Below are 25,329 nucleotides of genomic sequence, written 5' to 3' on the forward strand. Positions count from 1 at the left end.
GGTTATTTTATAATGATAAAGGGGTTAATCCAACAAAAGGATATAACATTTGAGACGAGCTATGCAACCCAACTTTGTTTAGTCACTAAGTCATGTCTGACTGTGACCCCATGGACTGTAGCCCACCAGGCTCCTCTGTCCATGGGATTTCCCAGGCAAGAATACTGGAGTGGTAGCTATTTCTTTCTCCAGGGGATCTTCATGATCCAGGGATCGAACTCGCATCTCCTATGTTGGCAGGCTGGATCTTTACCACTGAGCCACCAGGAAAGTCCACAACCCAACATAGGAGCACCTTAATATATAAAGCAAATATTAACAAACAAAGAAATAACATTACAGTATTAATAGGGACTTTAATACTCCACATTCATCAATGGCTAGATCAGACAGAAAACAGAATACACATTCTTCAAGTACACATGGAATTATTCTCCAAGATAGATCATATGTTAGGTCAAAAAAAAGGTCTCTGTAATTTAAGATGATTTAAAATGTATCTTTTCCAGCCACAATATTATGAACCTAAAAATTAATTATAAGAAAACCAGAAAATTTACAAGTATGTGAAGATGAAGCAACATGCTGCTGAACAACCAATGGGTCAAACAAGTAAGCAAAAGAGAAATAAATACTTTAATATAAATAAAAAATGGAAATACAACATGCCAGACTTATGGGATATAGCAAAAGAAGTCCTAACAAAAAAAGATCTAAAAAAAAACACAAACCTATCTTTATACCTCAAGAAATTAGTAAAAGAACAAAGAAGCTCAAATTTAATGGAAGGAAGGAGATAAAGATCACAGTGGATATACATGAAAAGACAAAAATAGAAAAGATCAGTAAATCTAAGAGCCAGTTCACTGAAAAGATAACAAAATTGACAAACCTTTGCTAGACTCACTAAGAAAAGGACAGGACTCAAATCAGAAATGAAAGAAGAAAGGTTAAAATGGATAACACAGAAACACAAAGCCTCATGAAACAGAACTATGAACAGTTAGATGCCAATAAATTCAGTAGCCTAGAAGAAATGAATATATTTCAAGGCACATTCAATCTACCAAGACTGAATCACAAGACAAAATCTGTGGCTGATTACTAGTAAGGAGATTGAATTGGTAACCAAAAATCTCCAAACAAAAAGAAGTCCAGGGTCAGATGGCTTCACTGGTGAATTCTACGAAACATTTAAAGAAAAAACTAATACCAGTCCTTCCCAAGGTCTTTCCCCAAAAAAGAGGGGAGGGGACTCTTCCAAAACCATTTTATAAGGTCAGCATTACCCTGCTACCAATCATCTAGATAAGAACACCATAAGAAAATTACAGGTCAATATCCCTGATGAACAGAGATGCAAAAATCCTCAATAAAATATTAGCAAACTAATTCAACAATACATTAAAAGAATTGTACAACATATTCAAGTGGGATTTATTCCAGAGGTGCAAGGGTAGTTTAACATCTGCAAATCAATTAGTGTGATATACCACAATATCAAGCGGCTTCCCTGGTGGCTCAGAGGTTAAAGCGTCTGCCTGCAATGCGGGAGACCTGGGTTCTATCCCTGGGTCGGGAAGATCCCTACAGAAGGAAATGGCAACCCACTCCAGTATTCTTGCCTGGAGAATCCCATGGACGGAGGAGCCTGGTGGGCTATAGTCCACGGGGTCACAAAGAGTCAGACACAACTGAGCGACTTTACTCACTCACCACATTATCAAAATGAAAGATACAACCATAATCAATAGATGCAGAAAAAGCATTTGACAAAAGTCAACATTTACGGAAAACTTTCAACATATTGGGTATACAGGGAACATATCTCAACATAAAAAAGCCACATATGACAAACCAACAGCTAACATCACACTCAGTGGTGAAAAGCTGAAAGCTTTACCTCTATGATCAGAAGCGAAATAAGGATTCCAACTTTCATCACTTTTATTCAATGTAGTATTGCAAGTTCTAGACAGGACAATTAGGCAAGAAAAAGATATAAAAGCCATCCAAATTAGAAACAAATAAGTATTCCAGGAACTCATTTATGGCTAAAGGATATTAACATTTGTCATGCAATGTCAATGAAATACCATATTTTGTTGCCAACAATTTACTATGGTGTTTTATATTGTAATTTTTATTAAAATATAATCATGTTGTGTTTTTAAGAAAAGGAAGTAAAACCTGTCACTACTTGCAGATGAAATGCTATTTTATAGAGAAAAATCCAAAACCCTGCACTAGAAAACTGTTTGAACTAAAAACTTTAGTAAAGTTGCAGGATCAGTTCAGTTCAGTTGCTCAGTCGTGTCCGACTCTTTGCGACCCCATGAATCGCAACACGCCAGGCCTCCCTGTCCATCACCAACTCCCGGAGTTCATTCAGACTCACGTCCATCGAGTCAGTGATGCCATCCAGCCATCTCATCCTCTGTCATCCCCTTCTCCTCCTGCCCCCGATCCCTCCCAGCATCAGAGTCTTTTCCAATGAGTCAACTCTTCACATGAGGTGGCCAAAGTACTGGAGTTTCAGCTTTAGCATCATTCCTTCCAAAGAAATCCCAGGGCTGATCTCCTTCAGAATGGACTGGTTGGATCTCCTTGCAGTCCAAGGGAGTCTCAAGAGTCTTCTCCAGCACCACAGTTCAAAAGCATCAATTCTTTGGTGCTCAGCCTTCTTCACAGTCCAACTCTCACATCCATACATGACCACTGGAAAAACCATAGCCTTGACTAGACAGACCTTTGTTGGCAAAGTAATGTCTCTGCTTTTGAATATGCTATCTAGGTTGGATATAACTTTCCTTCCAAGGAGTAAGCGTCTTTTAATTTCATGGCTGCAGTCACCATCTGCAGTGATTTTGGAGCCCCCAAAAATAAAGTCTGACACTGTTTCCCCATCTATTTCCCATGAAGTGATGGGACTGGATGCCATGATCTTCGTTTTCTGAATGTTGAGCTTTAAGCCAACTTTTTCACTCTCCTCTTTCACTTTCATCAAGAGGCTTTTGAGTTCCTCTTCACTTTCTGCCATAAGGGTGGTGTCATCTGCATATTTGAGGTTATTGATATTTCTCCCGGCAATCTTGATTCCAGATTGTGTTTCTTCCAGTCCAGCGTTTCTCATGATGTACTCTGCATATAAGTTAAATAAGCAGGGTGACAATATACAGCCTTGACATACTCCTTTTCCTATTTGGAACCAGCCTGTTGTTCCATGTCCAGTTCTAACTGTTGCTTCCTGACCTGCATACAAATTTCTCAAGAGGCAGATCAGGTGGTCTGGTATTCCCATCTCTTTCAGAATTTTCCACAGTTTATTGTGATCCACACAGTCAAAGGCTTTGGCATAGTCAAAAAGCAGAAATAGATGTTTTTCTGGAACTCTCTTGCTTTTTCCATGATCCAGTGAATGTTGGCAATTTGATCTCTGGTTCCTGTACTTCACATGCTAGTAAAGTAATGCTCAAAATTCTCCAAGCCAGGCTTCAGCAATATGTGAACCGTGAACTTCCTGATGTTCAAGCTGGTTTTAGAAAAGGCACGGGGGGGTGGGGGGGGGGAGCTAAGATGGCGGAGGAGTAGGACGGGGAGAACACTTTCTCCCCCACAAATTCATCAAAAGAACATTTAAACGCCGAGTAAATTCCACAAAACAACTTCTGAATGCCGGCAGAGGACATCAGGCACCCAGAAAAGCAACCCAAGTCTTTGAAAGGAGGAGAAGAAATACAGCTCCACTCACCAGAACACCGACACAAGCTTCCCTAACCAAGAAACCTTGACAAGCCACCTGTACAAACCCACACAGAGTGAGGAAAAGCCACAATAAATAGAACTCCACAAACTGCCAGAATACAGAAAGGACACCCCAAACTCAGCAATTTAAACAAGATGAAGAGACAGAGGAATACCCAGCAGATAAAGGAACAGGATAAATGCCCACCAAACCAAACAAAAGAGGAAGAGATAGGGAATCTACCTGATAAAGAATTCCGAATAATGATAGTGAAATTGATCCAAAATCTTGAAATCAAAATAGAATCACAGATAAGTAGCTTGGAGACAAAGATTGGGAAGATGCAAGAAAGGTTTAACAAGGACCTAGAAGAAATAAAAGAGAGTCAATATAAAATGAATAATGCAATAAGTGAAATTAAAAACACTCTGGAGGCAACAAATAGTAGAATAACAGAGGCAGAAGATAGGATTAGTGAATTAGAAGATAGAATGGTTGAAATAAATGAATCAGAGAGGATAAAAGAAAAACGAATTAAAAGAAATGACGACAATCTCAGAGACCTCCAGGACAATATTAAACGCTACAACATTCGAATCATAGGGGTCCCAGAAGAAGAAGACAAAAAGAAAGACCATGAGAAAATACTTGAGGAGATAATAGTTGAAAACTTCCCTAAAATGGGGAAGGAAATAATCACCCAAGTCCAAGAAACCCAGAGAGTCCCAAACAGGATAAACCCAAGGCGAAACACCCCAAGACACATATTAATCAAATTAACAAAGATCAAACACAAAGAACAGATATTAAAAGCAGCAAGGGAAAAACAACAAATAACACACAAGGGAATTCCCATTAGGATAACAGCTGATCTTTCAATAGAAACTCTTCAAGCCAGGAGGGAATGGCAAGACATACTTAAAGTGATGAAAGAAAATAACCTACAGCCCAGATTATTGTACCCAGCAAGGATCTCATTCAAATATGAAGGAGAAATCAAAAGCTTCTCAGACAAGCAAAAGCTGAGAGAATTCAGCACCACCAAACCAGCTCTCCAACAAATACTAAAGGATTTTCTCTAGACAGAAAACACAAAAACAGTGTATAAACTCGAACCCAAAACAATAAAGTAAATGGCAACGGGATCATACTTATCAGTAATTACCTTAAATGTAAATGGGTTGAATGCCAACCAAAAGACAAAGACTGGCTGAATGAATACAAAAACAAGACCCCTACATATGTTGTCTACAAGAGACCCACCTCAAAACAGGGGACATATACAGACTGAAAGTGAAGGGCTGGAAAAAGATTTTTCATGCAAATAGGGACCAAAAGAAAGCAGGAGGAGCAATACTCATATCAGATAAAATAGACTTTAAAACAAAGGCTGTGAAGAGAGACAAAGATGGTCACTACATAATGATCAAAGGATCAATCCAAGAAGAAGATATAACAATTATAAATATATACGCACCCAACACGGGAGTGCCGCAATATGTAAGACAAATGCTAACAAGTATGAAAGGAGAAATTAACAATAACACAATAATAGTGGGAGACTTTAATACCCCACTCACATCTATGGATAGATCAACTAAACAGAAAATTAACAAGGAAACACAAACGTTAAACGATACAATAGACCAGTTAGACCTAATTGATATCTATAGGACATTTCATCCCCAAACAGTGAATTTCACCTTTTTCTCAAGCACACATGGAACCTTCTCCAGGATAGATCACATCCTGGGCCATAAATCTAGCCTTGGTAAATTCAAAAAAATAGAAATCATTCCAAGCATCTTTTCTGACCACAATGCAGTAAGATTAGATCTCAATTACAGGAGAAAAACTATTAAAAATTCCAACATATGGAGGATGAACAACACCCTGCTGAATAACCAACAAATCACAGAAGAAATCAAAAAAGAAATCAAAATTTACATAGAAACTAATGAAAATGAAAACACAACAACTCAAAACCTGTGGGACACTTTAAAAGCAGTCCTAAGGAGAAAGTTCATAGCAATACAGGCATACCTAAAGAAACAAGAAAAAACTCAAATAAATAACCTAACCCTACACCTAAAGCAACTAGAAAAGGAAGAAATGAAGAACCCCGGGGTTAGTAGAAGGAAAGAAATCTTAAAAATTAGGGCAGAAATAAATGCAAAAGAAACAAAAGAGACCATAGCAAAAATCAACAAAGCCAAAAGCTGGTTCTTTGAAAGGATAAATAAAATTAACAAACCATTAGCCAGACTCATCAAGAAACAAAGGGAGAAAAATCAAATCAATAAAATTAGAAATGAAACTGGAGAGATCACAACAGACAACACAGAAATACAAAGGATCATAAGAGACTACTATCAACAATTATATGCCAATAAAATGGACAACGTGGAAGAAATGGACAAATTCTTAGAAAAGTACAACTTTCCAAAACTCGACCAGGAAGAAATAGAAAATCTTAACAGACCCATCACAAGCACGGAAATTGAAACTGTAATCAAAAATCTTCCAGCAAACAAAAGCCCCAGTCCAGACGGCTTCACAGCTGAATTCTACCAAAAATTTAGAGAAGAGCTAACACCTATCCTGCTCAAACTCTTCCAGAAAATTGCAGAGGAAGGTAAACTTCCAAACTCATTCTATGAGGCCACCATCACCCTAATACCAAAACCTGACAAAGATCCCACAAAAAAAGAAAACTACAGGCCAATATCACTGATGAACATAGATGCAAAAATCCTTAACAAAATTCTAGCAATCAGAATCCAACAACACATTAAAAAGATCATACACCATGACCAAGTGGGCTTTATCCCAGGGATGCAAGGATTCTTCAATATCCGCAAATCAATCAATGTTATACATCACATTAACAAATTGAAAAACAAAAACCATATGATTATCTCAATAGATGCAGAGAAAGCCTTTGACAAAATTCAACATCCATTTATGATAAAAACTCTCCAGAAAGCAGGAATAGAAGGAATATACCTCAACATAATAAAAGCTATATATGACAAACCCACAGCAAACATTATCCTCAATGGTGAAAAATTGAAAGCATTTCCTCTAAAGTCAGGAAGAAGACAAGGGTGCCCACTTTCACCATTACTATTCAACATAGTTTTGGAAGTTTTGGCCACAGCAATCAGAGCAGAAAAAGAAATAAAAGGAATCCAAATTGGAAAAGAAGAAGTAAAACTCTCACTGTTTGCAGATGACATGATCCTCTACATAGAAAACCCTAAAGACTCCACCAGAAAATTACTAGAACTAATCAATGATTATAGTAAAGTTGCAGGATATAAAATCAACACACAAAAATCCCTTGCATTCCTATACACTAATAATGAGAAAACTGAAAGAGAAATTAAGGAAACAATTCCATTCACCATTGCAACGGAAAAAATAAAATACTTAGGAATATATCTACCTAAAGAAACCAAAGACCTATATATAGAAAACTATAAAACACTGGTGAAAGAAATCAAAGAGGACACTAATAGATGGAGAAATATACCATGTTCATGGATTGGAAGAATCAATATAGTGAAAATGAGTATACTACCCAAAACAATCTATAGATTCAATGCAATCCCTATCAAGCTACCAACGGTATTCTTCACAGAGCTAGAACAAATAATTTCACAATTTGTATGGAAATACAAAAAACCTCGAATAGCCAAAGCGATCTTGAGAAAGAAGAATGGAACTGGAGGAATCAACCTGCCTGACTTCAGGCTCTACTACAAAGCCACAGTTATCAAGACAGTATGGTACTGGCACAAAGACAGAAATATTGATCAGTGGAACAAAATAGAAAGCCCAGAGATAAATCCACGCACATATGGACACCTTATCTTTGACAAAGGAGGCAAGAATATACAATGGATTAAAGACAACCTCTTTAACAAGTGGTGCTGGGAAAACTGGTCAACCACTTGTAAAAGAATGAAACTAGACCACTTTCTAACACCATACACAAAAATAAACTCAAAATGGATTAAAGATCTCAATGTAAGACCAGAAACTATAAAACTCCTAGAGGAGAACATAGGCAAAACACTCTCCGACATACATCACAGCAGGATCCTCTATGACCCACCTCCCAGAATATTGGAAATAAAAGCAAAAATAAACAAATGGGACCTAATTAAACTTAAAAGCTTCTGCACAACAAAGGAAACTATTAGCAAGGTGAAAAGGCAGCCTTCAGAATGGGAGAAAATAATAGCAAATGAAGCAACTGACAAACAACTAATCTCAAAAATATACAAGCAACTCCTACAGCTCAACTCCAGAAAAATAAATGACCCAATCAAAAAATGGGCCAAAGAACTAAATAGACATTTCTCCAAAGAAGACATACAGATGGCTAACAAACACATGAAAAGATGCTCAACATCACTCATTATCAGAGAAATGCAAATCAAAACCACTATGAGGTACCATTTCACGCCAGTCAGAATGGCTGCAATCCATAAGTCTACAAGCAATAAATGCTGGAGAGGGTGTGGAGAAAAGGGAACCCTCTTGCACTGTTGGTGGGAATGCAAACTAGTACAGCCACTATGGAGAACAGTGTGGCGATTCCTTAAAAAACTGGAAATAGAACTGCCTTATGATCCAGCAATCCCACTGCTGGGCATATACACTGAGGAAACCAGAAGGGAAAGAGACACGTGTACCCCAATGTTCATCGCAGCACTGTTTATAATAGCCAGGACATGGAAGCAACCTAGATGCCCATCAGCAGATGAATGGATAAGAAAGCTGTGGTACATATACACAATGGAGTATTACTCAGCCATTAAAAAGAATACATTTGAATCAGTTCTCATGAGATGGATGAAACTGGAACCTATTATACAGAGTGAAGTAAGCCAGAAAGAAAAACACCAATACAGTATACTAACGCATATATATGGAATTTAGAAAGATGGAAACAATAACCCTGTGTACGAGACAGCAAAAGAGACACCGATGTATAGATCAGTCTTATGGACTCTGTGGGAGAGGGAGAGGGTGGGGAGATTTGGGAAAATAGCATTGAAACATGTATAATATCATGTATGAAACGAGTCGCCAGTCCAGGTTTGATGCACAATACTGGATGCTTGGGGCTGGTGCACTGGGACGACCCAGAGGGAGGGGAGGGGAGGGAGGAGGGTGGAGGGTTCAGGATGGGGAACGCGGGTATACCTGTGGCAGATTCATTTCGATATTTGGCAAAACTAATACAATATTGTAAAGTTTAAAAATAAAAAATAAAAAAAAAAAGAAAAGGCACAGGAACCAGAGATCAAATTGCCAACATCCTCTGGATCATGGAAAAAGCAAGAGAGTTCCAAAAAAACATCTATTTCTACTTTATTGACTATGCCAAAGCCTTTGACTGTGTGGATCACAATAAACTGTGGAAAATTCTGAAAGAGATGGGAATACCAGACCACCTGATCTGCCTCTTGAGAAATTTGTATGCAGGTCAGGAAGCAACAGTTAGAACTGGACATGGAACAACAGGCTGGTTCCAAATAGGAAAAGGAGTACATCAAGGCTGTATATTGTCACCCTGTTTATTTAACTTATATGCAGAGTACATCATGAGAAACGCCGGACTGGAAGAAACACAAGCTGGAATCAAGATTGCCGGGAGAAATATCAATAACCTCAAATATGCAGATGACACCACCCTTATGGCAGAAAGTGAACAGGAACTAAAAAGTGATGAAAGTGAAAGTGGAGAGTGAAAAGGTTGGCTTAAAGCTCAACATTCAGAAAACTAAGATCATGGCATCCGGTCCCATCACTTCATGGGAAATAGATGGGGAAACAGTGGAAACAGTGTCAGACTTTATTTTTCTGGGCTCCAAAATCACTACAGATGGTGACTGCAGCCATGAAATTAAAAGACGCTTACTCCTTGGAAGGAAAGTTATGTCCAACCTAGATAGCATATTCAAAAGCAGAGACATTACTTTGCCAACAAAGGTCCGTCTAGTCAAGGCTATGGTTTTTCCAGTGGTCATGTATGGATGTGAGAGTTGGACTGTGAAGAAGGCTGAGCACCGAAGAATTGATGCTTTTGAACTGTGGTGTTGGAGAAGACTCTTGAGAGTCCCTTGGACTGCAAGGAGATCCAACCAGTCCATTCTGAAGGAGATCAGCCCTGGGATTTCTTTGGAAGGAATGATGCTAAAGCTGAAACTCCAGTACTTTGGCCACCTCATGTGAAGAGTTGACTCATTGGAGAAGACTCTGATGCTGGGAGGGATTGGGGGCAAGAGGTGAAGGGGATGACAGAGGATGAGATGGCTGGATGGCATCACTGACTCGATGGACGTGAGTCTGAGTGAACTCCAGGAGTTGGTGATGGACAGGGAGGCCTGGCGTGCTGCGATTCATGGGCTCGCAAAGAGTCGGACATGACTGAGCAACTGATATGATCTGATCCTGTGCCTTTTCTAAAACCAGCTTGAACATCCGGAAGTTCACAGTTCACGTATTGTTGAAGACTGGCTTGGAGAATTTTGAGAATTACTTTGCTAGCATGTGAGATGAGTGCAATCGTATGGTAGTTTGAGCATTCTTTGGCATTGCCTTCCTTTTGGATTGGAATGAAAACTGACCTTTTCCAGTCCTGTGGCCACTGCTGAGTTTTCCAAATTTGCTGGCAGATTGAGTGCAGCACTTTCACAGTGTCATCTTTTAGGATTTCTAATAGCTCAACTGGAATTCCATCACCTCCACTAGCTTTGTTCATAGTGATGCTTCCTAAGGCCCACTTGGCTTCACATTCCAGGATGTCTGGCTGTAGGTGAGTGATCACACCATCGTGATTATCTGGGTCCTGAAGATCTTTTTTGTACAGTTCTTCTGTGTTTTCTTGCCACCTCTTCTTAATGTCTTCTGCTTCTGTTCGGTCCTTACCATTTCTGTCCTTCATTGAGCCCATCTTTGCATGAAATGTTCCCTTGGTATCTCTCATTTTCTTGAAGTGAGTCTCTAGTTTTTCTCATTCTGTTGTTTTCCTCTATTTCTTTGCACTGATCACTGAGGAATGCTTTCTTATCTCTCCTTGCTATTCTTTGGAACTCTGCAGTCAAATAGGTATATGTTTCCTTTTCTCCTTTGCTTTTGGCTTCTCAAGGCCTCCTCAGACAGCCATTTTGCCTTTTTGCATTTCTTTTTCTTGGGGATGGTCTTGCTCCCTGTCTCCTGTACAATGTCACGAACCTCAGTCCATAGTTCATCAGGCACTCTATCTATCAGATCTAGTCCCTTAAATCTATTTCTCACTTCCACTGTATAATCGTTAGGGATTTGATTTAGGTCATACCTGAATGGTCTAGTGGTTTTCCCTACTTTCTTCAATTTAAGTCTGAATTTGGCTTCATACACACAGAGTATTATTCAGTCATAAAAAAATGAATAAAATCCTGTTTATTTGTGACAATATGGATGTACCTTGAAGGCATGAAGCAAAATAAATCAGAGAAAGAGAAATACCATATGATCTCACTTATATGTGGCATTAAAAAAAAAAAAAACCTAACTCATAAATACAGAGTATTTAACTCATAAATACAGATTGGTGGTTGTTACAGGTACATGATCAAAAGGTACAGACTTCCAATTCTAGAATTATAAGTCTGGTGATGTAATGTATAGCTTGGTGACTAGTTAACAATACTGTGTTATATATTGAAAGTTGCTAGGAAAGTAGATTTAAAATTATCATTATGAGAAAAAAGCATAAATGTGTGTGGTAGTCGATTAACTAGACTTACTGTGATCATTTCACAACACAAATAATGAATCAATATGTTGTACACCTGAGACTAATATGTCAGTTATATTTCAATAAAAATTTTAATCAAATTTAAAATAATTTTTAAAGACAACGTAGCCTTTTCCAGGAACAGTACTCTTAGTGGATATATGAAAAGTACCCAGAGGACAGTGAAAGGAGACGCAAAATATGATGTTTTTATTTAGAACCAAAATCTGATTTCTCATGTGAACCCACTGCCCAATGTTTTTGAGACTGCCCCTAACTTTTATTAGTGCCTAGGTTAAAAGGTCTTTGGCTCATTACATAACAGACAGTGCCACACTGGTTGTGTTCCTGGCAAGGACAGAACAAGAGGAAATGACCTTTCTCAGAACGAGGAGGTTTGAGGATGAGAGAGAATTTCCTGACTGTGATGGATCCGTGAGACACCACCCAGGCTTACTGGGTCAGGGGCAGAATCGCCCTTCCTAGGGATTCTGTCCATGGGTCTATTGGCACAAGATCCCTTGAAGAAGACCTCTTTACACTTCTTGCATTGCAAACCGCCCAGGTTCCACGCAAAGCTCATGGGTCACTTACTGCATGTCAGCTTTTTGGTGATTTGAGGGACACAAGAGATCTCCCTGGCTGGTTGCCTTAGGCAGTCATTGATGTAATGCTGAGTACCTTAGAGAAAGTTCCGTAAATAGCAAAGAGGGAAATACTGGGTCCCAGTGAGTCAGCAAGCCTGCACTGCCTCAAAGAGAAGCCGAGGAAGCTGTTCTGCAGGTACCGTGCCGCAGTCACTTGGAGAAGCTCCAGAGGGCAACCCTCAGAGCCAAAAGCTGGGGGATGGGGAGTGCGGGGGAGTGGGGAGGCTTCCCTGGACAGAAGGCACAGGGTTTCATTTCACCTTGAGAAAGTGCCCTGGGAGAAAGAGACAGACTTATGGACATGGGGAGAGGGGAGGGGAGGGTGAGATGCTTGAAAAGAGTAACATGGAAATTTACATGGGACCTAATTAAAAGCTTTTGCACAACAAAGGAAACTATAAGCAAGGTGAAAAGACAGCCGTCAGAATGGGAGAAAATAATAGCAAATGAAGTAACTGACAAAGAATTAATCTCAAAATATACAAGCAACTCCTGCAGCTCAATTCCAGAAAAATAAACAACCCAGTCAAAAAATGGGCCAAAGAACTAAACAGACATTTCTCCAAAGAAGACATACAGATGTCTAACACACACATAAAAAGATGCTCAACATCACTCATTATCAGAGAAATGCAAATCAAAACCACAATGAGGTACCATTTCACGCCAGTCAGAATAGCTGCTATCCAAAAGTCTACAAGCAATAAATGCTGGAGAGGGTGTGGAGAAAAGGGAACCCTCTTACACTGTTGGTGGGAATGCAAACTAGTTCAGCCACTATGGAGAACAATGTGGAGATTCCTTAAAAAACTGGAAATAGAACTGCCATACAACCCAGCAATCCCACTGCTGGGCATACACAAAAAGGAAACCAGAAGGGAAAGAGACACGTGTACCCCAGTGTTCATCACAGCACTGTTTACAATAGCCAGGACATGGAAGCAACCTAGATGCCCATCAGCAGATGAATGGATAAGAAAGCTGTGGAACATATACACAATGGAGTATTACTCGGCCATTAAAAAGAATACATTTGAATCAGTTCTAATGAGGTGGATGAAACTGGAGCCTATTATACAAAGTGAAGTAAGCCAGAAAGAAAAACACCAGTACAGTATACTAATGCATATATATATGGAATTTAGAAAGATGGTAATGATAACCTTGTATGTGAGACAGCAAAAGACACACAAATGTATAGAACAGTCTTTTGGACTCTGTGGGAGAGGGAGAGGGTGGGATGATTTGGGAGAATGGCATTGAAACGTGTATTATCATATGTGAAACAGATTGCCAGTCCAGGTTTGACGCATGAGACAGGGTGCTCGGGGCTGGTGCACTGGGATGATGCTGAGGGATGGGATGGGGAGGGAGGTGGGAGGTGGTTCAGGATGGGGAACACGTGTACACCCGTGGTAGATTCAGGTCAATGTATGGCAAAACCAATACAATGCTGTAAAGTAATTAGCCTCCAAAAAAATGATAATTAAAAAAAAAAACTTACATTACCATATGTAAAATAGATAGCTAACAGGAATTTGCTGTATGGCTCAGGAAACTCAAACAGGGGCTGTGTATCAACCTAGAGGGATGGGATGGGGCAGGAGATGGGAGGGAGGTTCAAAAAGGAGGGCATATATGTATACCCCTGATTCATGTTGAGGTTTAACAGAAAACAACAAAATTCTGTAAAGCAATTATCCTTCAATTAAAAAAAATAAGTTAAAATAAAAAGAAAGAAAAGTCCACTAGGAAAGAGCTTCTTGAAGCATCTGTGATGCTTCATTCTCAGCTTCTAGTGCTTCTGGTCAAGTCAGACAGGCAGACAAGAGCGGCCGGAAAGAGAGTCCTCGCCGGGGGAAGGACACAGAATGAAGGGCCTCCTTTGCACAAGTGAGTTGTCATTAGACAGGCAAGACCCTGCTTTTAGAAGCTGCCTTCTCTGCCTCCAAGTGGAGCTGGAGGAAACCACCCAGGGGGAGGGGAGCCCCTCAGCCACCCTCCTGCAGCTCCCCACCCCAGGGTCCTGCAGCCCACCAGCCAGCACTGTGCCAACTCGAATCCCACCCACCCAGCAGGCACCCCTCCAGTGGAAAATACTGGATGCCACCTCTCCTTAAAGCAGAAATCAGGGTTGATCTGGACTCCAGCCTTCATGATGCAGGGAAAATAAGAGCACAGACAGGTTTCCGTTAAATAAGCACAGTGACGAAAACCTCCGCAAAACCCACCGAGCTTTCATCCTCTGCCAGCTGTTCCTGATTTAAAGTCAAACTTAATCCCACTCTGTCTGTGATAGTGGAGAGTTCGGATGTCCCCAGGCAGTTCCTAACACAGGAACCTTGGCCTTTTGCTTCTCATGGAGCAATGTTCACAGAGGCTTCCTTTTTCAGGCAAATTTAGATTGCAGACAGCCTCACCCAGAGCATGCCCCTTGAATAAGACCCCGAAGACCCAAGTTACAGGGCAGTACATACTATTAGAGGAATCAGCCCTTGGGGAAAATAAGATAGATGTCCTTTTTTTAATAAATAAATAATCATACTTTTTTTTTTTTTTTTTTTTTTAAATTTTTGGCCTCACCACGCAGCATGTGGGAACCTTAATTCCCCAACCAGGGATCAAACCCATTGTCTCCTGCATTGGAAACATGGAGTTTTAACCACTGGACAGCCAGGAAAATCCCTCAACATCTTAATTAATAAACACTGTCTCTCCATTGAAAGCAGCCTCCATTATCTGAGGACTTTCTTGTCTAAAGAACCTCACAACTTACTTTCACTCTTATTTAGCCAAACTCAAATGATTGGGAAAATCGGTTTCTCTCTTCAACAGCTACCCAGCTGTAACACCTCTCAGACACACGTGGGCCTTCTGGGGCCATTCCTTACCTGCGCCCCAAGCTGCAACTCTTCACTCACGCTTAAGCTCCTGTTACTTCACTCATGCTTAAGCTCCTGTCGGATACTTGGGTAGGGCGTGTGCTGAGCAAGCTCTCCCGTGTGAGGCACAGAGCTTTGCAGAGAAGATGATCACTAACCAGAGCAGCACAGCACAGAGTCAGATTGGCTGGTTGAGGTTCCGGGGATGCTGAGCACAGAGCAGCCAGCCCTGGGGAGTGGATCACATCCCTAGGAAGAACCAGCTGGGCTCAGCACCTTCCTCACCAAATTCAGCAAGGTCCCCATGCACATAAAATGCACATAGAGGGCATCCCCAGTGGCTCAGTGATAAAGAATCCACCTGCCAGTGCAGGGGCCATGGGTTTGATCCCTGATCTGGGAAGACCCCACATACTGTGGAGCAGCTAAGCCCATGTGCCTCAACTATTGCGCCTGTGCTCTAGAGCCCGAGGGGCCACACTGCTCAGCCCCTGTGCGCCCTATAGACCGTGCTCCGTCAGAGAAGCCACCACGATGAGAAGCCCACTCACCCCAACTAGAGATGCAGCCCCCTGCTCACCACAACGAGAGAAAAGCCCATGCAGCAATGAAGACCCAGCATGGCCAAAAAAAAAAAAAACGCACATAGAATGGTCTAGGGGGGTGTGATCTTTAGGAGAACCATACCTTACAACCTGGACTAATTTAGGAGAACCATACCTTACAACCTGGTCTAAAAGTGTTTTGCATTGTATTCCTTAAAAATCTGTAATTTAGACCATCAGAAGTCTCTACAATTGCTGCTCTTGACCTTCAGCTCCCTAGGCCACCCTCAGAACAGCTTGAGAATTTCAATATGCTGTACAGAGCCTGATGGGCAGGAAGAGAACCAGCAGGTCATGGGTTCACACACACACACCCCAACACACACACAGAATTAGAGACTGAGGATGAAAAGGATCAGTAATCCTCCCAGATTTCAGACAGTACTACAAAGCTACAATAATCAAAACGCCACAGGACTGGCACAAAAACAGACGTGTAGATCAATGGAATAGAAGGCCCAGATTAAACCCACACATCTAGAGTCAATTAATCTTCGACACAGGAGGCAAGAATATACAGTGGAGGAAAGTGGTACTGGGAAAGCTAGACAGTTGCTTGTAAACCAGTGAAGTCTGGACACTCACTCACACCATACAAAAAAAAACTCAAAATGGCTTAAAGGGAAAGTCGCTCAGTCTTGTCCGACTCTTTGTGACCCATGGACTGTAGCCCACCAGATCCTCTGTCCACAGAATTCTCCAGGCAAGAATACTGGAGTGGGTTGCCATTTCCTTCTCCAGGGGATCCTCCCGACCCAGGGATCAAACCTGGATCTCCTGCATTGCAGACAGATTCTTTGCCATCTGAGCCATCAGGGAAGCCCCATAAAATAACAAAGGTTTACTGTATAGCATGGTGAATTATATTCAATTATAATAACAAAAATGGAAAAGAATCTGAAAAAGGATATATATATGCATCCCTGGCGAGGCTGCTCTCAGCTCTCAGGGCTCACCTCGGCTTTGATGAGCCAGCCTCCGTGCAGGCTGCTTCTGTGCCTATGTGCCCTTCCATGCCATGCCTGCTGCCTTCCAGTTGGCAGATCCCTCCTCCACTTTCCAAGGTTTTGTCCAAGCGTGACTTCTTAAGGCAAGCTTTTCGCTGCCTCACCCCTCTATAAAATCAACCCCCCTCCTCCTTTGCATTCCAATAGCGCTCACATATTGCCACTCACTTTATCATCATGAGAAACGCTGGGCTGGATGAAGCACAGTCTGGAATCAAGATTGCTGGGAGAAATGCCAATAACCTCAGATATGCAGATGACACCACCCTTATGGCAGAAAGCAAAAAAGAACTAAAGAGCCTCTTGATGAAAGTGAAAGAGGAGAGTGAAAAAGTTGGCTTAAAACTCAGTGTTCAGAAAACTAAAATCATGGCATCCAGTCCCATCACTTCATGGGAAATAGATGGTGAAACAATGTAAATAGTGAAAGACTTTATTTTCTTGGGCTTCAAAATCACTGCAGATGGTGACCGCAGCCATGAAATTAAAAGACGCTTGCTCCCTGGAAGAAAAGCTATGACCAACCTAGACAGCATATTAAAAAGCAGAGACATTACTTTACCAACAAAGGTCCATCTAGTCAAAGCTATGGTTTTTCCAGTAGTCATGTATGGATGTGAGAGTTGGACTATAAAGAAAGCTGAGCGCCAAAGAATTGATGCTTTTGAACTGTGGTGTTGGAGAAGACTCTTGAGAGTCTCTTGGACTGCAAAAAAATCCAACCAGTCCATCCTAAAGGAAATCAGTCCTGAATATTCATTGGAAGGACTGATGCTGAAGCTGAAACACATTGGCCACCTGATGTGAAGAACTGACTCATTTGAAAAGACCCTGATGCTGGGAAAGATTGAAGGCAGGAGGAGAAGGGTGTGATGGTAAGATGGCATCACCGACTCGAAGGACATGAGTTTGAGTAAACTCCAGGAGTTGGTGATGGACAGGGAAGCCTGGTGTGCTGCAGTCCATGGTGTCACACAGAGTTGGACACAACTGAGCGACTGAACTGAACTTATCGTGGCTTACTTCAATACATTTGAATGTTGTGTTGTTACTTTTGGGCGTTCGATATCTTGTCTTATGCAAAATTATCTCTGCCTGGTCCTCTAGACCTTTTCCACATCAGAGCACATAGAAAATGATAATATTTACATGGCAAGAGGCTGCCACTGAAAGAGACCTATATGTCAGCACACCTTTAATAACCCAAAGCTTAAGCAGTCCAGATGAGAAGCTCTGCAGGAAAGGCCCTCATTTAATATTGATTGAAAAAAAAAGTGATTCAATAAGTCTATTTATAGGATAAAGAAATATCTGAAGTTAAGCAAAGATCTTAGGAATGAAAGGAATGATCCTATGGATGGGGGGACATAATCAAGACTGAATATGACCCCAGCAGAAGGATAAGATTGTGGATTTCTTGACCACCACTAGACTGCAGCCCCAAGCTGACCCACAGCACTGCCTTCCTCGCACCTGGCCTCTAATCATTCAAACTGCTGGCTTCCTGCCCCTCACAACTCCCTCACTTGCCTGCCAAGTGTCAGCCTCTGTGTGTCTTGGCCTCCGTCTCCCACTCAGCCTCCTCTCTACCTGCGCCTCCCGCTAGCAGTACAGCTGCCCATCTCCGTGCCCACCTCCACGGACACTCCTCTGCTCCACCGACAGGCATGGCCTCTCCCCTCTCCAGCCCGGCACTGTGCCTGTCATCACAGGCTTCTGTATGAGTTCTTTTTGTCTCCTGTTCTCTCAATGAAATGTGCTTGCTGTGGTTGAAAATAGTCCTTCTCATTGTAGTTTCCCCTCCTTTACCTGTAACAGGTATAAGTAAGTGTACAGGACGTTGAACTAAACTTCCCAAGCAGTTGTGGGAAGACCATGTTCCTGTGTAACAGGGAGACGGAGATGTGTGCTGTCCAGGATAGGGCCAGAGTCTCGTAGTCTTGCAGAGAGCCAGGAAATATCCCTTGGAGTAAACTGCACTTGGGTGTTTAAAAAAAAATTCTTTCCTTATTTGGAAATTCATAAATGAAATTTATTGAGGGCAGAAGGAGAGGGGGGTGACAGAGGATGAGATGGTTGGATGGCATCACTGACTCAACGGACATGAGTTTGAGCAAGCTCCGGGAGATGGTGAAGGACAGGGGAGCCTGACGTGCTGCAGTCCATGGGGTCACGGAGAGTCAGACACGAAAGAGTGACTGAACAATAAATGAAATGATCCTATACTAAACAGAACCAGAATCACTGTCCCCACATCCATTATTTAACTGAAATTTTGCATAGTAAGTTTGGCCCGGAGGCCTGGGGAGCAGACCAGGAGGAAAACCTGAGAGCAGCAGCCCCAGGTGGGAACATACATTGGAAGAAAGGTTCCCAATTAATTCTGTGCAACGGAAACTCCTGCAGAGCTGCAGGGAAGGTGGGAGAGAACAGGAGGTCAGGGCTGAGCTGCTGAAGGATGAAACTGTCTGAGCCCCAGGGGCTTGCCCTTGCCCCTGTGGGGCATCCACAGGACTGGTCAGTAGTTAGCTGCCCACTCCCCTTACAGTCTCTGAAAGGGGACACAGAGGAGTCAGTGGTTCCTAAAGCAAGTCAAGTACATGCTCATTTCCTGATATCCCCTCGCTCACCAAAGGTTTACCGCCCTGAACCAAGGGCCAGCCCTGGGATGTGTCCCGATGGCCACACGTGCACTAGGATCAAGCCCATCCTGACGTTTCCACCCTGTCGTCGGTCGGGAGCACGTCCAAATGTTGGGGCTTCGGCCAGAGGGAAGCAGACGCTTCGAGCATCCTTTGTACTGGGAATGGTAACCCCTGTGTCCTCTGTCCCGCTCAGCCAGGCCTCAGACCTGTGGCTAATCCACAGAGCATCCTTGCATGTGTGCTGGAAGAGGTCCTATTCCCTGTCGTGACAAGGGCCTGCCTGTCCTCCTGGGTTCGGGGACGTCTGCTCAGACTGAGAAGTCTGATCTGTCTTCCCCCAAGCTCTGCAATCTCTGTCTTCAGTTTAGAATTTGGAGAATGAAATTTATGTATGTATGTGTGTGTCCGACTCTTTGCGACCCCACCGAGCTCCTCTGTCCACGGGATTCTCCAGGCAAGAATACTAGAGTGGGTTGCCATTTCCTCCTCCAGGGGATCTTCCCCATGCAGGGATCGAACCCGTGTCTCTTACATCTCCTGCATTGGCAGACAGGCTCTTTACCACCAGGGCACCTGGGAAGCCCCAGTGACATTTCTGGCAGCGCTTTATTGCCGAGACAGTTCTGGAAGTTTCCAAGAATCATCAGAAAGTGTGTTTCATGTTCTGTTTAGCAATGAATCCCCGTTGCCGGGTGGACCCCAGCCCGGCTCTGATAACGATGTCCCCTCTTGCCCCTACAGGCACAGAAGGGGCACAGGAAGCGCCCTAAACCCGGCAGGGCTCACCAGGCCTCAGAGCAGAAACCGTGCTCCACGTCTTCCCCGCGCGCCACGGCACAGAGCCGGACCCCAGGCTGCCGCCTGCAGCCGCCACTGGATGCGTCACACCCGGGCCTCGGCCAGGCAGGTCCGTCTACCAGGCACCCGCAGGAATTTGCCAGACGAGCCACCAGCCCTCCCAGCCTCCCCTGGTCTTTCCAGCGAAGCAAGTCCTTGTTTTGTCTGCCCACCGGAGACCCCTCCCCGGCCTCTGCGGCGGAAGCGCAGCTGTCTGCAAGCATAGGCGGCCGGGGGCAGAGGGCGCCGGAGCGGGGGCAGAGGGCGCCGGAGCGGGGGCACGGCCACCTCCTCTCCATCGATGACCTGGAGGGGGCCCAGGAGACGGACGTGGACACCGGGCTGCGGCTGTCCTCCTCCGACCTGTCTGTGGTCTCTGCCTACTCGGCACCCAGCAGGTTCTGCAGCCCGGAGGAAGCGCCACGCCCCCCGGAACGAGGCAGCGGCCTCTGGTCAGAGCGCAGGGGCTTCAGAGAAGGACCCCTGCCCACTGCGGGCGGCGAGACCGCGGGGGCCTCCTGGGCCACCCTGCCTCTCTTCAAAGGGCCTTCAGGCTCCTCGGCCACAGCTGTCACTGCTCCCCCAGCTTCGGACACCTCCTCGCTCACAGAGACACCCCCAGAACTCCCTTCCGATGCCCTCCAGGCCCAGCAGACTGGCAGAGACGTCCTGGCAGCCTCAGCGCCAGCCGGATGCGGGGACAATGACACGGAGGAATTCTACATCTGAGCACCCTCCACTCGTGTCTTTCAGAGCCACAGGCTTAGGTCCCACCTTGCCCTTCTGGGGTCTGCGTGCCATCCGTGTTCTCAGCCCTGCTTCCCCAGGTCCATCCGGAGTCTGATGATCTGTCTCATGGGTCATTAACACCCTTGCCTGGCACCCTTTCTCACCCATGAGGTGGTGTATTTCTAGGGGCTCAATGGCATTTTAAAAGTCGATAAAGATCCTGGGATTTTTATGCAAATAAATTCTCAACAAATTTTTAGGTCATAAAATATATTTTTTAAATACTCAATTCCATTTAGGAAACGGTTTAATGCACTTACATAATTTAAATGCTTCCTATAATTATTTGAAAAGAAAACCTAGTCAGCTGGAGCTGATTGCACAATTTTTCATGACGTGAAGGAAAAATGACTAAAGCCAAAATGCTGAATGTGAGCAAGATAGCAAGCGACTTGGAGGAGAGGTCAGTGCTCATGATGTCCACCTCAGTGGATTCTCCGTCTCTGTTTACCCTACCAGGGAGCAGTGGCCCTTAGGATTGCCAGGAACTGTTACAGTGAAAAGAGTCACCTTAGTAAAACAATAGATACATATCTGACTACAGTAATAATACCTCACTTCAGCACTATCACTACAGTGATGCCACGCACCATCCAAAAATCAGCATTTATGCAAAAGTGGCTAATAAGCTTTATACAGATTGAGCCTGAACAACAGACTCTTGGTGCATTTAAAATACAATTTGAGCTCCAAGAACTAGATTTGAATGCACTTTTCAAACACATTCACTGTAACAAGTCGGAGTCTACAGAAGACCACCACCTGGATTTATTTGGACCACTGAGGAAAAATCGTTCTTTGGGGTTACAGGATAGCAGGATATTAGACTTAGTGGGTAGGTATTCATAAGATGCTTCCATTTTTAAATCTACAGTCTAAGGGCTATCTAGACATATATGTAAATGGGGCCACTTTTTATACTGCTTTCTCCAGTAAACATGCATTGTCATTTTTTCTTTTTTAAACAATTTGTAACTATTTTAACTGGCATTTTCATTGCACTGAGTAGTAAATGCCCTCCCCTGTTCTCCAAGTGGGAAGCTTTGCACAAGATGCTGTCCTGAACCAACACTGCTGCACAAGTGCAGAGGAGCCTTAGTTAAAGCTGGAGCTCTGACCTGACCTTGGTCTTGTCTGTGGTTGCCTGCTTCTGTCAAAGCATGAAAGAAAGAAAAGAAAGTGAAGTCGCTCAGTCGTGTCCGACTCTTGGCGACCCCATAGACTGTAGCCTACCAGGCTCCTCTGTCCATGGGATTTTCCAGGCAACAGTACTGGAATGGATTGCCATTTCCTTCTCCAGGGGATCTTCCCAACCCAGGGCTCGAACCCTGGTCTCCCACATTGTAGACAGATGCTTTACCGTCTGAGCCACCAGGGAAGTCGCAGCGTGAATGGTATTCAGATCTCACGTCTCTCCCACTCCAGCAAGGGAATGTTTACAGTCCCCACCTCGGGGACTCGGCAGTGCCAAGTGCTGGCATTGGGAGCCACACCAAGCTGTTCCTGGTTGCCGTGTGCCTTTGGAGAAGAAGAGTGTGGACTTGCCGTGCTCCTGTCCCTCCCTGGTGCTCCGCGCCTGGATGACTCGTGGCCCAGTTTACACCTCCCTGGAAGTGCCCACGCCAGCCCAGACGGGGCTTCAGAATCCTCCTCGACACAATCCTCCCCAATACAATCCTCCCAGCAGCCCTCACTAGGCATCACACTTGAGCCAAAGTCTTTGCCGTCCCTGTAGTGAGAACCTTCTCTCCTACCCCGAACAGCCCGGATACTCCAGGACTGCTGTTGTTTAGTCACTCAGTCGTGTCCGACTCTTTGTGACCCTGTGGACTGTAGCCTGCCAGGCTCCTCTGCCCATGGGATTCTCCAGGCAAGAAGACTGGAGTGGGTTGCCATGGCCCCCTCCAGGGGATCTTCCCAACCCAGGGATCAAACCTGTGTCTTCTCTGTCTCCTGCATTGGCAGGTGGATTCTTTACCACTGAGCCACCAGGGAAGCCCTTCCAGGACTACAGATTACAATACTGTACTCTGATTTAAGTACATAAAATTATTTTCTTTTATAATTCTATACCAGGAGTGAGCAAACTTTTTATAAAGGGCTAAATAATAAATATTTTAGTCTTTGCCAGTCATACGGTCTCTGTCAAAACTACTGAACTCTGTCCTCATAGTGTGAAAGCAGCCAAGGATATGTAAATGAAGGGAAGTGGCTGAGTTCCAAGAAAATTTACTTTACAAGAACAGGTGGAGGGTCAGACTTGGCCCAAGAGTCATAGTTGGCCAGCCCTTGTGTTCGACTGAGGTTGACTTGAGACTTGAGATCTCAGCCACAGTCAACGATGAAGAACGGAGGTCTGCATCCCTCTGCAGCTGTGATGCCCAAGACCAAGAAAACACACTCCTGGGACCACGCTGATGACTACAGAACCGCAGGGCTCAGAGCAGTGCGGGGCTTCTTGCCGCAGAGATGATGCCTAGAAAGCCACTGGCTGTCTACCTGCTGCTCAGAAACGGGACTCACAGCCTGTAGCTGAGGATGCAAAGGAACATGCTAACCATTCAGGTGTTGATGTAGCCTCCAAGGACCAGGAGGCAAGCTCAGGACAGCAAAGTCACTGAGGTATCATGAGTGGACTGTCAGCCAGGCAATGGCTCCTCCAGTCTTCACCCTTCAGCAGCGCCCTTAGCTCAGAATACTCACACGCCCGCTACTTCAGAGCCAACTCGGGTGCAGTCTGCCTTCACCCTTTTTCTCACTGAGCCCTCACCCCAGTACAGTGAGTCTACCAAACTGAGTGACAGCAAAGGATGTCAGCAAACCTCTTCCATAACAGGAAATGCAAGACGTCCCATAACATGAGAAGGGAAGAGAAGCCCAGCACAGACCACACTCAGACACTCCCCTCCCTGCAGACAGCAGTCTCTCTGGGGAGGAGGAGCCCCAGAGGCACTGCTGGGGCTCAGCTCCCTTTGCTGACCTGCCTCTAGCGCTGTCCTCGTCCAGAAGGGCTCCTGATACTCCCTGGTGGATCCTGACCCTTTCAGATTATTATTGTGGTAGATGCTGGCTGGCATACAGTAGGTGCTCAATAAATTTTGTCAATTTTTAAAAGCTGCAGTCATCTCCTAAATTATTTTTCTCCTGGAAAAGAAAATTCTTGATGGAAGATCTATATTTTAGCTGTAGTTTCTTGTTGTTTAATGGATAAAATGTGTCCTTGACCTTGCATTTCTCTCCCCAGCATTGCCCCAGGGGTCATGTTAATAAGTGCCCCGGTCTAGCTCACAGGCCATCCCTTACTTGCCCCTTTCCCAAATAAGACTCCCCAGATTACTGCTCACAGTCCCACCATGGTCTCACCTGTGGTGTAGTGGTGTTAGTCACTCAGTCGTGTCCAACTCTCTACGACCCCATGGACCAGGCTCCTCTGTCCATGGAATTCTCCAGGCCCGAATACTGGAGTGGGTTGCCATTCCCTTCTCCAGGGGATCTTCCCAACCCAGGGATTGAACCCAGGTCTCCTGCATTGCAGGCGGATTCTTTACCATCTGAGCCACCAGGAAGATCCACCTAGTATCCATTAGTATCGCTACTTGGTATATGCTTTAAAGAGCAAATGTTTCTTGGGGGTCCCTAATGGACCAAGCCCTACAGAAGCCATCCTGGGTCACCCCGGTTGGGTCTCCCGTGGAGGAGAGTGGTGAGCCCCTGAAGAGACTTTTGTGTTGGTGGAGGGGCTGATGTGCGGTGACCACAGTGGTGGTAGCACCAGGGGCTGCTTGATCCCTGAGACCCAAGGACAGCAGGGCAGTCACGTGGAAGCCCGCTGAGCTGCACCGTCCAGTGCCTTCCGGGTGAGGCCAAGTGTTTACTTGTATCCGGAAGACCCTGGAGCGCATGGCTGATCTCTTTAGCCCCTTCGTCAAACAGGAGAAATCCAAGTACTTCCTGTTCCCCTACTGGGCCTTCTGTAGATGAATGAATTCTCCAATCCACCAGGTAAGAGGCACCTGAGTAGACTCATAGAATTTCTAGAAGAGATTTTTTTTTTTTTAAGAGCAAATAAAAACTGTTGAGAGCTTCTCCCTTGCAAGGCCTCAGAACACTAATCAGAGCCACTTCTGGCCAGTGATCCCAAGTCCAAATTTCAGGAGAACAGTGGGAATAGCTGGACGGCTGCCTCCCCGTGCCCCCCACCCTTCCGACCTCCACCCCTGCCCAGGGTCACGTTGCTCCACATTCTTGGTCTGAACATGAATATGCCCCTCAATGATCTGCAGTATTCCACTCCTCTTTAATTCTCTGGAAACACAACTGATCAGATACTGTTAGACGCTTGAAGAAACAAGAAATTGATGTGAATAAAAATGGCTT

At 44.1% G+C, this 25,329-nt stretch overlaps 1 protein-coding gene and 1 long non-coding RNA gene across 19 annotated transcripts in view; one reads left to right on the forward strand and one right to left on the reverse strand.

Moving 5' to 3' along the window:
- Positions 1–24,066, forward strand: part of FAM124A (family with sequence similarity 124 member A) — a 119,332-nt gene extending 95,266 nt beyond the window's left edge. Inside the window, exon 4 of the mRNA XM_086329173.1 lies at positions 20,068–24,066. Within this exon, the coding sequence (XP_086185299.1) occupies positions 20,068–20,892 (825 nt within the window). The 3' untranslated portion in view covers positions 20,893–24,066. The remainder of the gene's footprint in view (positions 1–20,067) is intronic.
- Positions 1–25,329, reverse strand: part of LOC147361489 (uncharacterized) — a 112,009-nt gene that overhangs the window by 4,784 nt on the left and 81,896 nt on the right. The gene's annotated exons all lie outside the window — the stretch shown is intronic.

The sequence above is a fragment of the Bos grunniens genome, chromosome 12, assembly GCF_055505025.1.
Source record: "Bos grunniens cultivar Pamir isolate PY7600 chromosome 12, Bosgru_T2T1.0, whole genome shotgun sequence".
In the NCBI taxonomy this organism is placed as follows: domain Eukaryota; kingdom Metazoa; phylum Chordata; class Mammalia; order Artiodactyla; family Bovidae; genus Bos; species Bos grunniens.